The 25,581-nt window shown below is 35.2% G+C and overlaps 1 protein-coding gene across 2 annotated transcripts in view; it reads left to right on the top strand.

Moving 5' to 3' along the window:
• The window catches only part of LOC136848198 (uncharacterized), a 194,725-nt gene that overhangs the window by 150,027 nt on the left and 19,117 nt on the right, over nucleotides 1-25,581 (top strand). For both annotated transcript variants that reach the window (XM_067120512.1, XM_067120511.1), the window contains exon 2: nucleotides 12,495-13,215. In XM_067120512.1, the coding sequence (XP_066976613.1) occupies nucleotides 13,171-13,215 (45 nt within the window). In that variant the 5' untranslated portion in view covers nucleotides 12,495-13,170. The remainder of the gene's footprint in view (nucleotides 1-12,494; nucleotides 13,216-25,581) is intronic.

Below are 25,581 nucleotides of genomic sequence, written 5' to 3' on the forward strand. Positions count from 1 at the left end.
CTCTCTCTCTCTCTCTCTATGCGTAGGTGCTCCTGCATTATGTGGCTTATTGTAGTAGGCACTAAAATGATCTCTCTCTCTCTCTCTCTCTCTCTCTCTCTCTCTCTCTCTCTCTCATATCTCTCTGCGTCTGCTACCCACAGTTTTTTTGTGTGGCTCAATGTAACAGTGCTACCCATTTTTTCTGTGTGGCTCAATGTAACAGATACTAGATCCTCTCTCTCTCTCTCTCTCTCATTGGTCATTACCCCAGGGTACAAACTCAAGATGATTCATAAGTAAATGATTTCGGAACTTCATCGCAGCGATAGCCACTATCAGTGTGATATTTAAATAATATGATGTCATCATTTTGGAGAAGACTTCACTCGAAAATTATTGTAATGGAAAAGGTATGTGTCACATTACTTCCTATTTTTGTCAGAGACTGGAAAGAAAAAAAAAAAAATAGCGTTTAGACGCAGCGAAATGAAACTACGGTTCCCCACGTGAGAGATTTTCAACGCACGAACGCTCTTTTTTTTTTTATTTATTTTTTTTTACGTCGAAGTCGACAGAATCATTTGGAAATGTAGTGGAGAGCAGGTATGATTTCCTTAGAAGGCTTCCAAGGAATTTACCTTATTTTTTGATGATTCCTTAAAAAATATAAAGTTTTATTTCGCACCTGTGAGTATTCGTACACCCAGTGACATGTATGTATATGTATACCTTTGAACACCTGGTTTTTCGATCTCAGAACGAAGAAATAGGTTACTCCACTCGTAAAAATATTGTATTTACTTTTAGATTTATAGCTATTTCTATGATTTCCTTGCAAAGGTAAACAGTGATATGCAGATATAAAGTTTATTAATGATACCATCATCCACCGTAACGCATACATAAAACGGTATTGATAGATGGACAGCTCTCATTCAATCCTTCATGATACATTCTGAAAAAATGAAGAAACGTGTTCATCTGGAAGCTGAATAACTCTTTCAGTGGCTTTTTGGACTTGCATATCAGCGCAGTACATATCTTTGTGGGTGTGTATAAATTTGTGACAATGTTTATAAATTAGCTTGCAGAGATGTTGGATGACCGCGACCAGTCATTCTACGTTGCCCGAGGGGTTTTAACATTCAAAGCCTGTCTAAACAAGTAAATAAATGCAAAAAGAAAAAAAAAAACTCCACCGGATCAAATTTTCTGAGATGCAGTTCTCGACTAGCGCCATCTGTTGGAAATCTGTTCCTAAAATGGCATGGCTAGAGGACCTGGAGAAATAGTTTCAAACCTGATTATAATGGCCCTCGATGTTCAAATATGGCCCTCTCAAGCAGAGTACCTCATTTGGCAGGAGAGATGACGGACTTTCAGAAATATGTGATGGAGATTTCGGAGAATACTGAAGGATGATCTGACAACGATATAAGCGCTAGTCTGACAAAGAAATAAATGCTAGTCTGGCAAAGAAATAAACGCCTGTGATGGGGATCTTGGAGGATAACGAAGGATGATCTGACAAAAAAATAAAAGCTTGTCTTTTAAAGCAGAAATAAAATGTGTATATATTCGCCAATTTAAGCTATTTTTAGTTCAATCTGAATGAAATTAACCGAATCTTAACTGTTTTTTGTAAGCCAGTAATCTATTGAGGTCTCTCTTTATATATATATATATATATATATATATATATATATATATATATATATATATATATATATATATATATATATATATATATATATATATATTACTGTGCTTGACGAATGCTTTTGTAATGAATTATTACGTCTAAGATACTGAAAACTACTGCAAAAAGCTTTTTAGGAGGCCAAACTTATAGTTTTGAGCTAACTCAAGACTAATTCCTTTTTATTTTTAATTTTGTATTAAAATTTTTTCTTGTACTCATTTACATCCATTATTTTTGACAACGCGACACCTGTTCTGTTCCCCATTTTTAGGCACGTTCCTCAGGGCGCTATTCTCGAAACTATTCTCTTTCTTTATTTCTTTGATGACCTTCTGCAGTCTTAAGATTATTATTCTTTAGCTGATGGTTTAACATTATAGACTACATCCTCTACCTGTTAGCAATTCACAACAATTTTGACTTAAACTTGAAATAATTCCTTTGTCTGTCACCTCAAATCTTGCTAGCATTTGTTAAGTTTTGCTGAGCTCTTTGATTGAAATGCAATTTTTAACCAATTTTTCACTTCTGCACCTTTAAAAATCTTCATATCTTTTTTGGTGGTTTAGAAATTGTGCTTAACTTGTCTGGCAACTTCTGTTGCACTTAGCTGTTCCTGTTAGGAATTCTCCTACAAGTCTGAGGCGTTAGTTTTTTTTATTGCCATCTTGAATGACCGAACTAAAGAAAACCTATAATTTCAGTGACTCTGCCGTGAATAATTCTACTTTACGATTCTCTTTTGCCCAGCTGAAAGAGACTTTCAGTTTCCATTTTTCGTTAGATTTTTTTTTACTCTTATTAGCAGAAAGATATTCTCCTGGCTGAGGTCAGGAATTACTGGTCTTGTCCATTCAGTGGCTATTTCTTTCCATGTACCTACAAGCTGTGGAACTTCCTCTGCAAATGTCCTTCTTGATTCCTACGAGCTTCCCTTTTTTAAGAAGCGAGCTTTCGTTTTCTTTCGTTTGGATTCCACTTTTTAATCTTGGTTTTTTTTCTTTGGCAAATAACAGAAGGCTGTTCACCTGCCAGTGCAGTCTTGTCACTCAAAGTAAATTATCTGGACTTGTAATGCGGACTCTTGAAAAATAGTGTTCCGTTGACTTGCCAAAGACAAATTACATTCTATTTTGAGGCTTTTAAACCGTGCTCTTTCTTTTACCCGGCCTAATAGAATTTCTGCAATTATAATTTTCGTTCAGGTTGCGTAATTGATCATTTCATCTAAACTTTACCTTACCTTGAGTTTCCCTTGGTAGAGGTAATTTGCTCTATATCAGTCATGCTCGATATTGTCTATTTAACCTCAGCTTTGATATAGAAATAATGGCAAAAGAATAAACCTATTTCAGAGTAAACAACCAATGAAGCACTCACACACAGAGAGAGAGAGAGAGAGAGAGAGAGAGAGAGAGAGAGAGAGAGAGGAACAACGTTTAAGGTTCCGTGAAATCCTTATGCGATAACGTCCCTCTGCCGAACCTTGTCCAATTGCATTAACAGTGAGAAATGCAATTTACATATCCATGTCTTAATCACCGTTTCGAGTCCAACAGAGGAATTTCTTTTATTTACATTATCCATAAGATAAGGAGATGGAGAAACTTTATAAAATGAGTATCAGTATCGTTTCATTACTGAAATGTAGCATTCAAAAACAGTACAGTAACGTATGTAATGACAAAAGAAAAAAATTACTGGGAAATAGCATGTACGTATGCGGCGTTCAGTAAAACATATGATGACAAAAATTGATGGTAATAAATAAAATAATCAAAATGAAAGTCATGTAAATACTTTACAAGTTCAGTAAAAATGTAACGACAAAAATGATGGTGGTAAATAAAATAATCAAAAGCCAGTCATTCCGAAGTGAAAATCATGTAAATATTTTACATGTTCAGTAAAACATGCAATGACAAAAAATAATGGTAAGTCCATTTAGAAATGAAAATAATTTAAATACTTTTTTTTTAATCACGAATTTACTTTGCACTTGTATTCTAGAAGTGCATGCTACGAATATATATACAGTATATATATATACACACACACACACACACATATATATATATATATATATATATATATATATATATATATATATATATATATACTGTATATATATACATATACAGTATATACATACACACACACACACACATATATATATACACACAGTCGCTATCAGCCCATAATGCAGGAAACATAGAAGAGTATATAGGAGGACGGAACAGCAGTTCATGCGTTGGAAGTGGTGGCGCTATTTTGGTCCGAAAGAGGGCCCATAACAACTCTCCCCGCCCCCCCTCCCCACACACAAACTTCCCATCGCCCCACCCCAGCCACAACACCCACCCCAAAATCATATAATCTAAGGCTCCAACTCCCGGCATTAATGTTCTCCTCGACAATGAGGGTGGTAAGTGCGCACACGAGGCTCACTACCACAGTGATTACCTCCTGATTGCGGTGCTTATTTTTGCATGTTTTATCTCTAAATACCTTTTTTTAATATTTTTTTCATATGGATTCCATAAGTCCAGAGCGATGAGGCTTCGTCACTGAGGCAAAATTGTATTTTGTAACTTTTTTTAATCAAGATTTTTCTTTCTTATCGTACCTTTTTTTATCAAGATTTTTTCCGTCTTATTGTACCTTTTTTTTATCAAGATTTTTTCCTTCCTATTGTACCTTTTTTTATCAAGATTTTTTCCTTCATATTGTACCTTCTTTGTATCAAGATTTTTTCCTTCTTATTGTACCTTTTTGTTATTAAGATTTTTTCCTTTTTATTGTACTTTTTATCAAGATTTTTTCCTTTTTATTGTACTTTTTTATCAAGATTTTTTCTTCTTATTGTACCTTTTTTTATCAAGATTTTTCCCTTCTTTTGTACCTTTTTTCATTAAGATTTTTTCCTTTTTGTACTTTTTTTATCAAGACTTTTTCCTTCCTATATTACCCTTTCTTATAAAGATTTTTCCTTCTTATTGTACATTTTCTTATCAAGATTTTTTCCTTCTCATTGTACCTTTTTTTTTTCAAGATTTAATCCTTTTTATTGTACCTTTTTTTTATCAAGACCTTTTCATTTTTATTGTACCTTTTTTTATCAAGATTTTTTACTTCTTATCGTGCTTTTTTTTATAAAGATTTTTTCCTTCCTTTTTTTTATTTTGCGGTGAAGACGGTAGTAGGAAGTGGATGGGAAGTCCGGTGTGATGTTCGTCATTAAAATATGCAGATTATGCCGAGGTGTTTATCGTAGCTGTTTACCACTCGTCCGTTCTTTCGTACTTTTTATTTTGTCTTTACCTGAGTTTTTTCATTTTTTTTTTTTTTGGATTTTTGAGGGGATTCAGGACGGGTTGACTTTTGACTGTCACCAACGACTTCGATATCAAAAATTTTTCTGTTCCTACACACACGAATTTTTTATTGTTATTATTATTTTTTTTTATATATGTCTTTTGGGGGGATTCAGGACGGGTTGACTTTTGACTGTCACCAACGACTTCGATATAAAAAAATTTTCTGTTCCTACACACACGAATTTATTATTTTTTTTTTTTAGATTTTTTGGGGGATTAAGGACGGGTTTATTATTATTATTATTATTATTATTATTATTATTATTATTATTATTATTATTATTATTATTTTTTTTTTTTTTTTTTTTTTTTTAGATTTTTGGGAATTCAGGACGGGCTTACTTTTGACTGTCACCAACGACTTCGATATAAAAATTTTTCTGATCCTACACACACACACACACACACACACATATATACAAATATGTATATATATATATATATATATATATATATATATATATATATATATATATATATATATATATATATATATATATATATATATATATATATATATATATATATATATATATATATATATATATATATACACACACACACACAATTTACTCCGTATCCCTCTACAGCTAAATCACTTTGAAAGGGAATATTTTTTATTGGCGTCAAACATTTAAAAGATCAGTTTATACGATTTTGGTTACGCGCTTATTTCCATTCCTATTACGTCTGTGTCCATTGTATCCTTTGTAGGATACAGGATACTGGGTATTAGTAAATATTAATGGAAGTTAGCTTTGTTTTTTAACTTGTTTTGCTGGTATAGAGATAATTACAAGTGTTCATGCAGATCTTTGTCTCTCTCTCTATCCGGGTCTCCTGTGTATGCGCGCATTTGCATATCTGTCCATCCGTCTGTTTGTCTGACTTGTCAGCTCTTCAATAAACTGGTTTACTCCTTAATTTCAGTCACCATCTGAAATGGTATGCTGTAAACCTCTTTGTGTCTCGTCATGAAATAGTTTATTTGACATTCTAACTTACGCGTCAACACGTCCTTATTTGGTAAATCTCTCTCTCTCTCTCTCTCTCTCTCTCTCTCTCTCTCTCTCTCTCTCTCTCTCTCTCTCTCTCTCTCTCTCTCTCTCCCTCTCTCTCTCTCTCTCTCTCTCTCTCTCATGGTTATTTTAGATTTTCTTCCACTTTTAGCTTTTAGCTAATTCATCATCTTCCAGCCTCTCTCTCTCTCTCTCTCTCTCTCTCTCTCTCTCTCTCTCTCTCTCTCTCATGGTTAAGATTTTACTTTTAGCTCTAATTCATCATCTTCCAGCCTCTCTCTCTCTCTCTCTCATGGTTAAGATATTACTCTCTAATTCATCATCTTCTCTCTCTCTCTCTCTCTCTCAGGCCATTATGCATTCTGGTGTTAAATGTCATCATAGTTAAGAATAATCTTACTGAACACTCGCTCACTCTCTCTTTCCGCACACGGACAGACACACACTGGCGTGCGCGCGCGCACGATAATCAAGAGTAACATCAGAGATAAGAAAAAAAAAAAAAAAGAAAATACCTGTATCACCAGATCTGGAATCCAGCGCCTCTCGTCCTGAATCATCTGTTGTTCCGTGATTACGACATTAGACCGTAGGTTTCTCTTGCTCCGAATTCACTTTAGGTACGATTTTACGCTATAAAATGGAAATGATACGCATTTTGAGCGCTTTGTTGGATGCGTGCGTTTGTGTGTGTGTGTGTGAAGTGGGGAGGAGAAAGAGCAATAGATACCCATTCAATGGAAATGGTACAAAATTATTTTTTATTATGATTGTGTTATATATATATAGTATATATATATATATATATATATATATATATATATATATATATATATATATATATATATATATATATATATATATATATATATATATATATATATATATATATATATATATATAAACTCCGGAATTACAGTTTGTGTGTTCTGTGTGTGTGTGTGTGAGAGAGAGAGAGAGAGAGAGAAACTGAGAGAGAGAGAGAGAGAGAGAGAGAGAAGAAGAAGAAGAAGAATATAGTTATTGTAAGTTCATGGATTTCTGTAATTCCGGACTTTTGAGTTTGTATGATTATATATATATATATTATATATGTATACATATTTATTTATTTATTTGTATATGTGCTTAGAGAGAATTGCACAATTCAACAAAATCCTTTAGATTAGTCTGTGAAAATTTATAGAAAATTAATGAAATCAATACGAGTGTCAGGAGTTCCAAAACTTCATTGATAATGATAAGAAAAGTATCAGTACTAGCGAATATTATTCACCGTAGTCGAAAGCAAAACTAGTTGTATTTATGATATTGATTAAAATATCAACGTGTCAATTACTTTTGATAATAAAAATACCATCGATTATGATAACGATAATGATAAAAGCCAAAGAAATAGACACTTAGGAACCTATCCATTCCGATCGTCAAATACAGTATGGCAACATCTGGCAACCGCGCCGATCCCATCGGTTTTTGCAGATGAATCGTATTATTGTTGCCACATAAATCATGTCGCTTGTCTCCCATCTGAGCTACAGTCATGTAAATCACGAAATAGATATTATAGAAGCCTAGAAGTGATTATTATTGCTCGAACTGACACATAGTACTGACGGATGTTGCTTATTACACGATGACAAAGGCTATCAATTACTCTCTGCGCGGTAAGTTATCCAAGGCAATAAATAATTCTTTCGGTAACATCTGGCAATAGTGATCTTACGTAAGAAGAAGGTAGCTAGTATGACATTTTTATCTCGCTTCTTTTATTATTTATGTGCTGTGGTTCTTCGTTATTATTTGATTAATTGATTGATTTATATTCTTTGTCACTCGTACGTTTTTGTATGTACGTGATGTGCATTTTTGCCTTGTTCGGATAAGTGCTTATTTTCAGCAAATGGTGCTTTAATATATGTAATGTATGTATGTATGTATATATATATATATATATATATATATATATATATATATAAAAATATTTAAGTGATAAAGAAAGGATATATATATATATATATATATATATATAAATATATATATATGTATATATATGTATATATGTATATATGTATATATATATATATATATATATATATATATATATATATATATATATATATATATATATATATATATATATATATATATATATATATATATATATATATATATAATCATTTCATTTTAAGTGTGTAGTTTCAAAAGTCTCGCATAATCCTACACTTAGAAAGTTCCTATAAATATTTCAAACCTTCATGAATTTTAGTGAAACTTTCATATAAATATTTTAAAACTACATGAAAGAAGTGAAACTTCATTATAAATATTCAAAACCCGGATGAGCTAAGTGAAAGCTTCATGTAAATACTTTAAACTGCAAGAAGAAGTTAAATTTCGATATGAATATTTTAAACCTGCATAAAAGAAGTGAAAATTCCATATAAAGACTAAAATTGCTTGAAAAAAGTGAAACTTCCATAAAAAAATTACTTGAAAAAGTGAAACTTCCGTTAAAAAAATTGCTTGGAAAAAAGTGAAACATCCATAAAAAATTGCTTGAAAAAAGTGAAACTTCCATTAAAAAAATTGACTGAAAAAAGTGAAACTTCCATACAGAATTTAAAACTGAATGAAAAAGTAAAAAAGTATTCTTTTTTAATAAAACGATAAAGAAATCACAAAAACTGAGAAAAAGCATTGCCTACCATATTGTCTGACAAAAGTGGAACCCATCAGTTTAACACTGAATAGACTTCATTTCTTATTTTCCTTTCTAAAGAAATCAGTTTTTTTTATTTTTATGACATGAGGCCGTTACACCACTGTTAGACTTCATTTACTCCTTTCTTCAGTTTTTTTTTTTTATTTTTTTTTTACACCTCAAGCTGAACAAGATTCTAAGACCTTTTTTTTTTTGGCAGGAGTACAGCCTTTTAGCCTCAGTAACTAGAGTAACTACCTAAAGAACTAATATTTTTCGCACTCGGAAAATCATGCACTGTGAAAATTGTGGTTTCTATAAGTAAATTTAATAATTAATTTACTAGTTACTCTTTTGTAGCTAAGAAACATAACAGTTAAACGTTATACTGTTGACGAACTAAATCTAAATTTAATGGCAGCTGTTATAAATAAAAAAATTATACATTATGTATATATATATATATATATATATATATATATATATATATATATATATATACATATATATATATATATATATATATATATATATATATATGTATATATATATATATATATGTGTGTGTGTGTGTGTAAGATAGAAAGTAGAGAATCGAGCAATCCGATCTTGACCTCACAGTACCATTAAACGTAACGATTGAAATCCATTTCCCACGACCCACAATTAAGCTCACTTCTGAAAATTACAACCATGCGCATTAGATCTACGTGCTCTTGTCTTTAACTGTTGTCTAAATCAGATTATGAAACCTTCTAAACTACAACACTTTCCAAGACTACGCCGCCGTCATCACACTCTGAAGTAACACAATGCCGTCCCTTACTTACTTTAAGCACTCACTGTAAATATTCCTCTGAAACGGCTTGTTTAAGCCACTGTTTCTGTCGCCGGCAGGCATCTAAAGTAACTTAGAGCCTAAAATTGCATGTTTTAAGCAAGTGTTAGTGACCCTTAATGCCTAGATGGTAAGTTCTGTTGAAGGAGGAATGCAAGGGAGGGGGAGTATGCAAAAAAGAACAACATAATTTGCGAACTCAAGCGTGTCTGAGTGTATGCAGGAGCTCGAAGCCTAAACGGAGGTGACCTAGGCCTATTTCCTAATGTCCGTGCGAGCGAAAATAAAGTTCTTTTAAAAGGAATCACTATATGCACGGGTCCACCTTTTTAAAGGAATCACTATATACATGGGTCCATGAAATCATGAAAAAACAAAGGAATTCGGTTTACGACAATTCCTACGTCATTTCGTTCTATCTCTCTCTCTCAACAATCAGATCATACCTCCCTCATCCCCCCCCCTCCCCGGGCAAAGCTCCCGTACCTTGACGCATTTTCACGAGAAGGTTACGTAATACTTATCCTAAATTTGGTAAACATTTATTGTCGGTTGCAGCTGAAATAAAGTAATCATTCTTGCGTTTTAGTTTAACGCGGAATAATTAGAATAAGTTAAAAAGATTAAATACTGCTTTCAGTCATTTTTTTTTTCAGGATAATTTGATGCATATAAAAAACTCCAGCAAACTCCATGAATTACAATGGGATAAAAATGAGACTGCTATACAGTGGGATTAATAAGGTCGAAAGAAGAAGAAAAATGCGACTGAGACATAAAGCAAGCGCAGATGATAGGATTAAAACAGAAAAAATCAAGTGTTTTATAACAGAGCAACCAGTTAAACCTGAATTAACATTTCAAGAAATTCGGACATGAACCGTTGGAAAGGTTAATGGACACGAATCAGTGTTGCCTCTCAGTGCACGCAATTTGAAGACCATATTTTGAGCCATGGTAGTATTAGACCAATTAGTCAATGCTGACCTTGACTAATAGTGGAATCTGACCCATTCTGTAAATTTTTTTTCTCTCTATTCATGTTAACTTCATTCGACAGATAACTTCATTTGATAAACATGACCTTCCCGCGATGAGATATTATTCAAGTTGAGGCAATTTAGTCAAAAGCTTGTGGGAAAAAATTTATGTTAAAAATATCTCATACTCGGATAGGAAAAATATACGAAATTGAGTGAAAATAAAGAAATTTTAACTAAAACAAACGAAATGAAAACGAAAATAAAAAAATGGAAGAAAGGCAAAATTACGAGGAAAAAAATATATTTCGTAATCGGGAATAATGGTTGGTTGGAGAACTGGGGAAACTGGAAAAGCGAAGAGCCATTGTCTTCGTTGAGGAGAAGAATAAAAGAAGAAGAAAAAAGAATCTTACCCGGAAAAAAACCCTTTGGCCAAGATTAATTCATCCTGTAGGGTGGGGCTTGACAGGTAGTGCAATTCATAGCGATTAAGCCGACTGTTTCAGTTTTGTGGCGGAAGATCATTACGTGAAGGCGTTTAAATCACTGGAAAACTAATTTTTTTTTTTTACATCGTAGTTTAAAATATGTCATGACATATGAGGGCAGATTTTTACTATTGGTGTTGTGACGTCTTTTGGAGCGGCTATGAGTTGTAGGTTAAAAAGACATAGATTATGACAATTTTTAAAACGTTTATCGTAGTTTTGAAGACTAGGATTCATTCTTCCCAAAAATGGAAGACTGCAGTATCTGCATAAATACAGAACTGAGAAAAATGGCAGACACTCCCTTGCCTTACTAGTGATTTTACAGATACTACAAATGGGACTCCCTAAATACTCGTGGAAAGAATTGAAGAATCATTCTGAAACCGCTGTAACCTTTGTATTAGTGTTTCACGAGCCCAATAAGTGGCATATCTCAATTTCGAGTAGCAGAGCTTTCAAGAAGTTAAGACCTTAGCTAAGGATTAAACATTGCTTCTTCTGCAGGTTCTTGAGTACTTAATTCGTTCTCTTAGCCTTCTGATCTGGAACAAGATAAGTTACGAAAATCACGGGTACTGACTTGAATTCATTTTTATCCCTCAAATATCAGCATATCATTTCAGTGAGAAATCAAAGGAAAATTTAGTAGAAATAACAGCATGAAAATTCTAAAAATGTGTATATACTGTATATATATGTATATATACTGTGTATATATATATATATATATATATATATATATATATATATATATATATATATATATATATATATACACACATACATATATATATGTGATTGTATATGTATATGTGTATATATATATATATATATATATATATATATATATATATATATATATATATATATATATAAAATGTGTGTGTGTGTTGGGGAGGAAGGTAGGTGGATGGGTGTGGCGTGTTTTATTGGTGTACGTTTCCGTTTTGACTTATTTATTTCATTCCGTTAGAGCGAGCATTGATGCGTTCTTCCACTGCAGAGCGGAGAAATCCAAAAATCTTGCATCATAAGTGAAAGGCTCTGACTGCAGGCTTTAATAAAACACAAACTTATTTTAGAAATAACATGAAATAGATTGGTTTCACCTGTATTTTTTTTTTTTAGTATGAAAGAGCCCAGAAGGTAAGTTCTACTTGATTTCTTTCAGCGTCAGTGTGATCTTTCTTCAGAAAAGTTATGTCTGCTCCGTACTAGAATCAGTTTAATTTATTAAGTTGAGTTAAGTATGCGAAGGATATATACTTAACTAAATTTAACCTCCTTGCAGTATGCGATCGAGTTTCAAGGTCTTACGCCAAGTATGATTTTTTACTCCTAACAAGTGAAAACTTGCTTTACTCGTCTTTACTATATCTTTTCCTTATTATTTTCCAGATAAAGAGAATCAGGAGAAGGAGAAGAAGAAGAACTGTCGGACAAGTGGCAAGTATCCAACCGGCCCCGCCCACTAAGACAACTCTGGCCATGTGTGCATACCACGCCCATCAACTGCCCAAGATTTGCTTCATCATCTAGCAAGGGAGGAATAATTCTCCCCACCACCCAACCCCCAAATCATCTCTTGCACCTATTCTTCGCCCGTCCAGCGTGATCCCTTGATAAAACGTACGCTGGATCCATCGTTTTACGCTAATAAATCGTCGTTCCCCTACAGGAGTTTAGGACTTGTCTGAACGCAGTCTCAGTCGGTGAGCAAATGAAATATGAAAATATAAACAATCGGGAACCGAGTCGTCTATCACATTCATGTGTCCTGCGGTTACAAGGATCGTCTCCTGCTCAGTAACAGTTCTTCTTTATTATTAAAAGGGACTAAAGGTACTAAAGATCAATTCCCCGAAGTCCTCCCCCCCCACCACACCCACGTTCCCAACAACCTCCTAATTAAAAAAAAAAAAAAAAAAAAAAAAAAGAAAACTCAATCACTGGCTACTGAAGTCACTTGAATTCCGATAGAACCGAGAAATCCATGTAAAACGAGACTGCAACAGCTCGAACGGCCCTATCGTTTCATCTCCTGTTCGAGAAGCACTTCAGCAAGACGCCAGTCATGACTTCGTCTCTTATGGTGCACAGAAGGAAGAAGAAACCTCAGGTAAATACACCGAAATTGCAGTTTTATTTTCATGATTTTATTTCTTGACAAAACCTTCAGCCTTCGGATTTCTTATGTCACACGCCAGTGTTCACAGTTAGTCTTTTTGGAGATTTACATTATATATATGTTTTAGTCTTCTTAGAGATTTACATTATATATATGTTTTATTAACATAATAAAATGGTAAGTTGAGTTAATTTTCTATATTTTTAATTAGATCATAGTTTCATAATACAATTACATGACCATAAGAGAGGTATGTTTTTATATTCATTGCTGAGTTTCATTGTACCATTCAATTCAAATCCGTTTTAACACACTTTTGTAATCCATAAGTGCATGTACACACGCTTGCTTAAAAATATAATATACACTGTAAATTAGTCATTGACTTCAATAACTTTATTTTATTTATTATCCCATTTCAAATGTCAGCATGATGGACTAAACCAACACAACAAATTTAAGACTAAGTGACAGGTAGAAGTGATAACTAGAGAATGCAAGTAATAAGAACCAAAATTTCACCTAATAACATGATGCAAAAGACATTTAACGACTAGTTCCACATAGCTTAAAAACCAAATTCATAGTTAGTAAAGAGTTAAGAGTAGACATTTACATTACCTCGATATGCTTAACAAATATGAATAGATTCAGATAAATAACGGCTAGAAAGTTATATTATTGACAGCAATTACTAAATTGGCTTCATAACCTGCCACAACTAGAATCAAGTATGAACTGTGTACTCAGTTCCTAGTGCAATAAGGAGTTATTGTTCAGTAGAAAATAGCGGAAAACAAATACATTTAACGAACAATTAAGACAAGAAAAACTACAAGAAAACATTATGAACTATTAACACTGTAATATAAAAAACTTTTTATCTTTTAACCAGCTACAAAGACACCTCATTACTTGAAGCAAGTTGATGTTAGAACAGGAATCCAGATGCTTTGTCTTGACATGATGACTTAAAGACTGAATACCCACTCACTCTTTTGTCTCCCAAACCCCTTGCATTTTCTCCTGTGTTGAAACTCCCGTATTGTTACTTCTGCTAAAACTCATGAATTCTTTCGTCAGATGAAACTCATACATTCTTTGTTTTGCAATAACTTACTTTTTTTTTTTTAACTCACTTTTTTTCTTCTAAAACTCACTAGTCCATTCTGATAGAATCAGAATGGACTTGTTCTTCCTTCTAAAACTCCCTAGATCTTTCCGCTAGAATCACTAGTTCTTTTTTTCCAAAATTCAATAGTTCTTTCCTCTAAAATTCACTTGTTCTTTCTTCTAAAACTCACCAGATATTTTTGCTAGAATCACTTCTCCTTTCATCTAAAACTCACTAGTTCTTTCTGCTAGAATCACATGTGCTGCCTCCTAAAACTCATTAGTTCTTGCTGCTAGAATCACTTGTTCTTTCTTCAAAAACTCATTTGTTCTTTCTGGTAGAATCACCGTTCTTTCTTCTAAAACTCACTAGTTCTTTCTGGTAGAATCATTTGTTCTTTCTTCTAAAACTCACTAGTTCTTTCTGGTAGAATCATTTGTTCTTTCTTCTAAAACTCACCAATTCTTTCTGCTAGAATCACTTTTTCTTCCTCCTAAAACTCACTATTCTTTCTGCCAGTAGAATCGTTTGTTTTTTCTTCTAAAACTCACTAGTTCTCTTTAAGAAAACTCACCATTATTACTTCTGTTAAAACTACATTTTTTTCATTCTGCCCAAACTCATAAATTCTTTCTTCTGATAAAAATCACACATCGTTACTTCTGCTCTGTTTTTTTTTTTTTTATACAGAAAGTATATGAGATCTGCCAACCCTTCGGTTTGCACCACCCCGAAATTAGCACTGAAAATTAAACGGCATGCATGAGTCTTAATTATACAGAACGATTTTATTACTCTTGATTGTTATATTTTACGCTGAAATGTGAGTGAAAATAAACTGAAATATTAACGTTAATTTCGGAAAACCCATTTAATGCTTGCCTAATTCTGCTCTAAATGCCTGTAGGTTATGGAACATTAATTAGTGAGATATATATATATATATATATATATATATATATATATATATATATATATATATATATATATATATAAATATTAAAAATATACATACTGTATGTATGAGAAAGTCTTTAGGTAGAAAATAAACCCTGACATGAAATCCTCCTGTCTGCCCGATAGCGCATGCCCACAGACCTGTCATCTTTAGCGGACTTGATGCATTAGAACAGCGACCAGTTAAACCGACTTAACTGGTTATGCAAAACCGGTTCCGGACGAGCCCGTCGCATGCATGACCAAGGCGCATGCGCGCTCTCCAGGGTGACTTTTCTTCTCCGAATTTAATCAGGTTTAAATGTAACCTGGTTTTGACAGCTGCGGACAGAGAGAGAGAGAGAGAGAGAGAGAGAGAGAGAGAGAGAGAGAGAGAGAAAGTACATAATCGCTAATTTTTCTTTTGAGAGAAATTGAAGAAGTGTTGAGGTAAGTGAATACATGACCGCAAAGCCAAATTGAAAATGTGAAAAAGGAAAGTGTGATTTATTTCAAAGTTGATTTTCCTTGGTTTGTGAAATTTGAAACTAAAATAAAATAAAGCTGGAAGGCTCAATTGTTAAGTATTTGTAGGTTTTGGGTTCACGAAATAAAATTAAGAACATTTATTTTACAATAGAAATAGTAATTACTAGTGATTGGCTCTCTCTCTCTCTCTCTCTCTCTCTCTGTCTCTCTCTCTCTCTCTCTCTCAAAATAACTTAGAATTTTAGCCTTAAATATAAAAAAATCTTATGATAGTAAACTTACGATAACATTGCTTTAGAAATGCCTATCCGTACTGGCCTCCCAACTTGTCAACCCTCCTCTCTCTCTCTCTCTCTCTCTCTCTCTCTCTCTCTCTCTCTCTCTCTCTCTCTCTCTCTCTCTCTCTCTCTCAAAACATGACTGAATTGTAGCCTTAAGCAAAAACAGATTATTATAGAAAACACTGAGCTAACATTTGCTGTAGAAACAGTGATCATGACTTGTCTCCCAACACCCACCCCCTCCTGCCTCTCTCTCTCTCTCTCTCTCTCTCTCTCTCTCTCTCTCTCTCTCTAAAAATAAAATAGAAATATATCATTAAATAAAAAACTATGAAAGGAAAAACTTCAGATAACATTTGCTTTAGAAATGCCAAACACCCCCACCTCTCTCTCTCTCTCTCTCTCTCTCTCTCTCTCTCTCTCTCTCTCTCTCTCTCTCTCTCTCTCTCTCTCTCTCTCTCTCTCAAAATAAAATAGAAATATAGCATTAAATAAAAAAACTATGAAAGGAAAAACTTGAGATAACATGTTCTTTAGAAATGCCAAACACGCCCACCCTCTCTCTCTCTCTCTCTCTCTCTCTCTCTCTCTCTCTCTCTCTCTCTCTCTCTGTCAGGTCAACCGCATTAAGCACACAAAAACTTCCTCAATAAAACGATTTGCTACAATCGTAGGAATGCTGTTCAACCGCAACTGTGATTGCTGTTTTGTCTCGGCCCGGGATCGCGCAAAATGGTGATGAATTCCATCGGTCTTCACGATACCACAGAGCCGGGAGGGAAGCGGGCAGGGAGGTCTAGCAGTTTCACAGCCAACATTTTTTTTTTATTTTTACTTCATGTTATACACTATATTATACATAGGGGATTAGTTAGTTGGTTGATAAGGGTGTCGTGCAATTAGAACCTCGAAAATTCGAGAGAGGATGTAATGCATTAATACCTTAAAGCAATTCACCTTGCTCTTTCTGTGTTTCCTATTATTTTCTTTAATTTCTTTCAAATAAACTCGATAATCTTTAAAAGCTTTGATTTCAAGGCATATGTCCCTATGTGCGTGTTCCGTATGAATATGGTTAATCTTTGAATAATAATAATAATAATTATAATAATAATAATAATAATAATAATAATAATAATAATAATAATAATAATAATAGTAGTAACTTATGCCAGTATTTTTCTTCCTTCATAATATACGTTGTCACTTTGCGTAGAAGCGATTGATTGGTCGATGACCATCGCACATTTTAATTATAGTAACAGTAACCTACGTAAACAATATGCAGCATCCTAAAATTGATTGCCTGGTCAATTAATATCATTAATTAAAGTAACAATAATCAGTAAAGACAATATGCAGTATCATGAATAATTATTGGTCAGTTACTGTCATAAGTTTTAATTACAGACCTTTAACCTACGAAGACAATATGGCAACATCCTGAAATTGACTGATTGGTCAATTACTATCAAAGATTTTAATTACAGTCACAAAAACCTACGCAGACAACACGCATCATCCGAAGGTTAATATATTCAAATTACGTTGCCATTTTCAGCATGCTAATTAATTGACTGATTTAACGCGATAGGTTGAAGGTACATCAAAAATACACGAAGACTTCCAAATTAGATATCTTGCCAAAACGAAGTATTAGATAAAAAAAAAATCCTTAAAAAAACTCGTATAAAAATATTCATTATTCAGTATACACACATGAATAGAAACTCTAAAATCAAAAACCTGTTTAGAAATGATCACTTTATCTTTGGGTGTAGGAAATATTTGTATCATTATTGAATTCAAGCAGTCTACTTAACCTCTGGTGTAAGAGTCATATGATTACTGTAACAACAATAATAACAGTCTATAGTCTGATATATTTTAAGTACCGTGCAGTACTCCCAACAACTCCCTTCAACTGGCACTCTTCCAATCAAAACTGGGGTTGTAATAACCATCCCTATTGGGTAACTCATCCAAGAGGTGATGAGAGTAGATAAGGCTTTGAAAAGGAGTGGTTCCTAAGTAAACCATCTAGTTCCTTTAATACCAGAATTCTGTAAACTTTATTAATTTATGTAACCCACACGGAACAGTTAATAACTGTAAGGATTAGACTGGGAAATTTACAAATGTTCTTGAAGATTTCGTTCTGGTATGGTATGCGAATGAAGAGACCAAAATGCGTTACTCTGTATTCCTGAAGCTTTTAGGTTATAGAATAAGGGAAATTAATAATCTTGTAATTCTCATGCTCAGATCTTCTTAGCATGAAAAGGAGGTATGTTGCTGTTTTTGGTGACAACAAAACTAATAAATCACCTTTGTTAGGGGCTGCTAAGAACATCGTATTTAACAAATATATAAAATCTTAAATCAGCTCAAAATATTTAAATTTCGTTATATTTTCCTAATAAAAAAAATATTTAAGACAGCAGCCTGACAGTGATTCAGTTGCCTCCCAGACTTCAGCATAGTTTTAAGATGGTAGGAAAACGAATATTAACACTCCCGGCCACGGGAAAAATAGATAAATAGATACAAAAACTGCTTCCTTGAACTGTAATTCCCTGGAACGGTTCAAATCTTCTCGAATTCCCAAACGAGAGAATTCGGTAGTTTCATCTGGAAACACACGTGAACGCTCGCGGCAAACGCTGTTTAGACACGCTCGCGCGCGCTGTCTGATTCGAGAATTACAGGATTCAGTTCTAGCTCGGAGTCAGTATTCACGCCTAGAGCAAATTATTTCCTAGGAAAGAAATTTCGAACTGATTATGTGGATCAGAATGTCGGTATAGACTCATTTTTATTTTACCGTTGTCTTGACTCTCTCTCTCTCTCTCTCTCTCTCTCTCTCTCTCTCTCTCTCTCTCTCTCTCTCTCTCTCTCTCTCACGTAGGTGCTCATCACTTTCTGAGTTGTCTATACAGTAACATATTTTAATTGCTTTTTATATCTTTATTGTGCTTAGAGTCTCTCTCTCTCTCTCTCTCTCTCTCTCTCTCTCTCTCTCTCTCTCTCTCTCATCTCTCTCATGTAGGAATACATCTACTGAGCTTTTTTTCTACAGTAATATAATTTAGATGTCTTTCATATCTTTACTATCTTTAGAGTCTCTCTCTCTCTCTCTCTCTCTCTCTCTCTCACATATGTAGTTACACATCACCTTCCGAGCTTTATTCACAATAACATATTTTAGCTGCTTTTTATATCTTTATTGTCTTTAGAGTCTCTCTCTCTCTCTCTCTCTCTCTCTCTCTCTCTCTCTCTCTCTCTCTCTCTCTCTCTCTCTCTCTCATGTAGGAATACATCTCCTACTCAGCTTTGTTATACAGTAATATAATTTAGATGCCTTTCATACCTGTATTAGCTTTAGAGCCTTTTCTCTCTCTCTCTCTCTCTCTCTCTCTCTCTCTCTCTCTCTCTCTCTCTCTCTCTCTCTCTCTCTCTCTTCATGTAGGTATATATCACTTTCTGAGTTTTTTTTATGCAGCAACATATTTTAATTGCCTTTTCTATCTTAGTTGTCTTTACAGTCCCCCCCCCTCTCTCTCTCTCTCTCTCTCTCTCTCTCTCTCTCTCTCTCTCTCTCTCTCTCTCTCTCTCTCTCTCTCTCTCTCATGTTTTTTTCTGAGTTTTTTTTTTTATACTATGCCCCTATTACAGTTTCTTTTAATTTCTTAGTTATCTGGAGATTCCTCTCTCTCTCTCTCTCTCTCTCTCTCTCTCTCTCTCTCTCTCTCTCTCTTGATGCCGTTCATCGGTTTCAGTATAATTTCATAATTGTACTTTACCTCTTTCAACTGGGTCGCTGTTAATTCTTATCATTATTAGATCTCTCTCTCTCTCTCTCTCTCTCTCTCTCTCTCTCTCTCTCTCTCTCTTGATGTCGTTCATCGGCTTCAGTATAATTTCATAACTGTAGGTTACCTCTTTCAGTTGGCTTGCTGTTAATTCTTGTTATTATTAGAGTCTCTCTCTCTCTCTCTCTCTCTCTCTCTCTCTCTCTCTCTCTCTCTCTCTCTCTCTCTCTCTCAGCTGCGAGTGCATCGCCCTCTGAATGTCTATTCCATAGAATTTACTTAACCTCAAAGTACCGCCATATCTCCGAGTACCTTATAGCAGTTGACGCTGTATATTCATATCGTACACAGTTTGTAATTCATCGTCTGCGTCTCACGCCATGCATGCAATTGGCCCTCGTAACTACGGGGTTGCTCTGGCGTGCGCAGACATTACAAACATCGCGTCGCAGCGCGCTCACGTATATCGTCGGAAACTACGATCCGAAGACCTGCGATCCAAAGATCTGCGATTCCAAGAACTAAGATACGAAGAACTACGATCCCAAGACATCGAAGGGACTTCTCTAGACGTAAATACTGGTCCGAAGAACTACGATCCAGAGAAATAAGAGCCAAAGAGCTACGATCCAAAGAACTACGATCTGCGATCCGAAGAACTATGACCTCAAGACATCGAAGGGACTTCTCTAGACGTAAGCACTGATCCGAAGGACGATCCAAATAACTACGATCCTAAAACGTCGAAGGGACTTCCCTAGACGTAAACACTGATCTGGAGAACTGCGGTCCAAAGGACTACGATCCTAAGCACTACCATCCTAGGATATCAAAGGGACTTCTCTAGACGTAAACACTGCTCCGAAGGACTGCGATCCAAAGAACTACGATCCCAAGACATCGAAGGGACTTCTCTAGAGGTTAACACTGGTCCGAAGAACTGCAGCTCAAAGAACTACGATCCCAAGACATCGAAGGGCCTTCTCTAGACGTAATCGCTGCGACCGGATCGCCGTTAGGATGCTATGGGGGAATTTCTTCAGACGATCCGGGATTCTATGAGGTTACGGCCGTAAACAGTTTTGAGCAGCGGCGGACGCGCGGCTACGTGCGTGAAATTACAGTCAAATGCGGCCATTATCTCTTGTTTGGGATGGCTTGGAATATGAGCATTACCCATTCGTTCCGTGTTATCGTGACTTCCTCTCTCTCTCTCTCTCTCTCTCTCTCTCTCTCTCTCTCTCTCTCTCTCTCTCTCTCTCTCTCTCTCCATAGTGCTTCTATATATATATATATATATATATATATATATATATATATATATATATATATATATATATATATTTATATATATATATATATATATATACACACATATATATATGTACATATATATATGTATATATATATGTATGTATGTATATGTATGTATGTATGCAGTAACGAACTGTATAAGTACGGTAAACTATGCAAAGAAATGCAAGTTAAGAAACAGAGAAGTGTACCTGTGACCGGGATAGAAAATTTCATGCGTAAGACGCTTTTGATATAAGCAACCACAGGCACCGTGAATGAAATGTTGCTATAAATGTAATTAATTACGTTTAGAGTGCATTTTAAGAAAAGGTGAATGTAACAAGGGTCAGTTACGTTAACTGTAGTGTATAGTAATTTATGGAGGAATGAATTAAATTATTATTATTATTATTATTATTATTATTATTATTATTATTTAGAAGACGAACAATATTCAAATGGAACAATCCCACAAGGGCCATTGACATGTAATTCAAGCTTCCAAAGAATATGGTGTTCATTAGATTGAAAGGCATAACTGAAGGTAACGTAAAATACAGAAGAGATCAGTTATTCAGAAAGAAAACCTAGATTAGTAAACAGATAAAAATGTAAGTAAATTCATTAAAATAAAAGGAGAACTGTAGTAGGACAATGATGCATTTCGTCTTCGCTTGATCCTTCTAAGTTCCATTAACCACGTGTGATGGGTATTTTAAGAATGAATTAATGAATGAGGCAGCTTTAGCGATGGAAATAAAATGCATAAGATTAAGAATAGCATATTGAGGCAGACGAATAGAACACATCTGTCTTTGTAGTTAATCTGATGCAATGTGGATTTTAACAAAAAACTAAATGCAACATTGATCTACAGTAAATTGTATCAACAGCACGTAGCGCGCTTTTTTTTAGGAAGAATGAACTGACCAGTCCTCACCTTGGGTTTCCGAGATACGTGTCTCTGCTCTTTCAGATGTACGTAAAGATCTCTGGGAATGTGTATGTAGAATCTACTGGTCACTTTTTACCAGATACATATGTAATTGGGATAGCCACAGTGTTATTTGTCACGGACCTACTCATAAACAAGGCCTAGAATCATGATGCATCACGCGTAGATGATCTGGCAGTTCCGTCAGAAGCCATGCGTGCATAAACAGTTGTTTTGATGCCGGGAATCGTGCGTGATTCGTCGTAATCTTGAAAACCATAGAGGAGATGATATTTGGGAACAATTCCACTTTAAGTGGACTGTCAAGAAGAAGAAGAAGAGGAACGTGAGATGCAAGCAGCGCGGGAAAGGAACTGTTTGTTTATGGTGTTACCTGAGTGCTTGGAGGTCATGACCGCAGCGTTAGTCTGTTGGTTTTTTTTTTTAAGTGCAAAGGTCAATGAGCCAAACAAACCCGAGAAACATGAAAAAGGGAAAAGGAGAGAAGAACTGACTCTTAAAAGGGAGTCAGGTCACGAGAGCCACGGAAAACAGAGGCTCGTAGCTGCCTTTATTTTTCGTGAGGATTAAAGAGTTTTAAAAATCTATTTATCCTCCCATTTATTGCAGAGCAAATTGAAAGAGATCACGAGGCTGATGATTATGTCTTTGGCACACAGCTAATGTAAGTGTTGTTCTAAACCCAAGCAACGCAGATTATGTTGAGAAGAACAACCTTCCAATATGTAAAGTTTAGACTAAAGAAAACGTTAGAATATCAAACTTGAGTAAGATAGTACGAGTGGTTCTGCTCTTAAAATGTTGCATTTTTGAAGAGAGCGTTTACTCTAAGCTCTGGGAGAAAATTGCTGTTGTTTAACAATTTTTTTTTTTCCGAAAACGGTGTCCAATTTAAATTGCCAGAAAGAGGTAAATTTCCCAGAAGAACGAGGAAAGGGAAGCATGACACGTAATATCACCCTTAGGTAAAAGTCAACACCTCAGCATCCACATCGCTTAGGTCCTCCGTGATCAAATCAGTTTACCAGACACACATAAGTGATCTTTCTGACATTCTACTACTGTGATGATTAGCCTGAAACTTGCCATAAGTAGATTGGATTTTTTATTCCAGCAACTTTAGAATGATTTTTGATAGAGTTGCCTTTATAGACGCTAATTAGGAGAGTCTTTTACATTCCCAAGTTTCTGCCTTGTCAGGTTTAAAAAAATGGGATCAGACTTAAGCCGACAGTGTTTGGCAGATGATATTCTCTTAGCTGACAGCACAAGGGCCGGGGGGAATACAAGGCATTAGCGAGAAGCCAGAGGCTGTTTCAAAACTATAAGACAGAACTGTCAAAGCGTTTAGCCTCTTGACAAGTTAACAAGAAAAATCGGGTATTCTTTACAGAGCAAAAAACCAGAAGGTGATCTGAGCGGATATTTGAAATAGTGATGCACAGAGTATGTCAGCAAAATCCATTAGGAGGTAATTAGGCAGAATTTGAAAAAAGAAAATGCGAAAAGCCATTAGTAAATGAGGGAATACGTAATGGAAACTAACAAAAGCACTAAATTTAACTCGAGATATTAAATATTTTACAAGGTTCATAGATAACAAGAATTACAGGTCAGCTAGAAAAACGATGACGTAAGGAAATAGACTACATATAATGTGATATTTTATGAATATTATGTAGTAACATGTTAAAAGGAACGTATCTAAATTTGAATGCAAGCGATGCATGTATTAGAGAGGGCATGTTGAGACTGTTCATTAAGTTTATAAAGGATAACGGGATGAATTACTGAATAGTAAGCGCATGGGTGTTGAGCCGGTATGCATCTCAGTGACTTTCCTGGAGACACATGCTATGCATTGATATGTAATTCATGCAAGGTGTTGTGTTGAAAAGAATGACTCTGACGGCATAAAAAGGCGTCTGTTTTTTGTAATTAGATACAGACGCCTATACAGACAGTGTGATGTAGTTTTATATGAATTCAGTAGTTAAGCATACATAGATATTTATATACACATTTATAGATGTATAAATATGTATATATGTATATATATACATATACAGTATATGTATGTATGTATATATATTGTGTGTGTGTGTGTTTTGTGTTGCATGCCATGTCATATAATCCAAAATCATTCAGTACTGTTCAAGACTAAATTTTTGTTCGAGGACCCCAAGACCCCTGATGCGGAGACATCAAACAGCGAGGAAACCACCTCCCCACCTGGTCGCGGATGGTTTCAGCGACTTAAGGAAAGGTGTTTCTTTCACAACAGCGACTTACCCGAAGATGAGAGCTCGGCCGATGCCAGTGCCGCCGCAAGCTTCGTCAGTGAGTTCAAGAAGTTGGTTGAAGAAGGAGGTTACTCTCCCAAGCAAGTTTTCAACGTGGACGAAACCGGCCTCTATTGGAAAAGGATGCCTAGTAAGGCTCACATCTCGTCAGAGGACAAGAAAACCCCGGGGTTTATGTCGGCGAAAGACCGCGTGACTTTGCTCCTAGCAAGCAATGCCAAGGGTGACTTCAAGCTGAAGCCTCTTCTGATTTCCCACGCTGCCCATCCACTGGCCCTCAAGGGATACTCGAAAGACCACTTGCCTGTCATCTATAAAGTCAATAAGAAGATATCCATCACCAGCACCATTTTTAGCCAGTGGCTGACTGTTTATGCAGCTCCTGCAATGAAGAACTACTGTTCCAGGGAGGGACTGGATTTTAAGGTCATTCTAATCATTGACAGCGCACCTGGGCATTCCCCAAACCTCGACGACTTGCACGAAAACATAAAGGTCGTTTTCCTCCCTTCTAACACATCTTCTTTACTGCAGCCCATGGACCAAGGGGTTAGTGTTGTACTGAAGGCTTATTACTTAAGAAATATGATGGACCAGCTACTCCTGGCTACTGACGGTGAGAACAAGCCAACAGTCAGAGAGTACTGGCAAAGTTATAACATTCTGAATGCCATAGACAACATAGCAAGGTCGTGGGATGAAATCTCTGACAGTTGTACGAATGCTTCTTGGTACAAGCTGTGGCCTGAAAGTATTGATTACTCCCCTGGGATAAAAGATAGCGTCCCAGTTCTCGTCAAAGAAACCCTTAACTTGGCGAAATTAGCGGGGTTCGAAGAGGTGGAAGTTAAGGACATTGAAGAGGTGCTTGCATCCCACGCCATCGAACTGACCGGTGAGGACCTGCAGCTTCTTGCAAAGGACACTGCATCTCAAGAAAAATCTGAAGAAGAGGATGACGAGGACAGTGGGCCCCAACAGCGAAAACTAACCATTAAGCGGATGTCAGAGGCATTCCACTTAATTGAACAGGGACTAAGAATATTCACTGACGATGACCCTAACAGAGAACGAAGCTCTAAGATTTGCTGGAAGGTGACGGAGGAACTTCGCTTTTACTACGACACCTACCGAGAGAAGAAGAAAACTTCTAAGCACGGCGACCTGGACG

This window comes from Macrobrachium rosenbergii, chromosome 18 (genome assembly GCF_040412425.1).
Source record: "Macrobrachium rosenbergii isolate ZJJX-2024 chromosome 18, ASM4041242v1, whole genome shotgun sequence".
In the NCBI taxonomy this organism is placed as follows: domain Eukaryota; kingdom Metazoa; phylum Arthropoda; class Malacostraca; order Decapoda; family Palaemonidae; genus Macrobrachium; species Macrobrachium rosenbergii.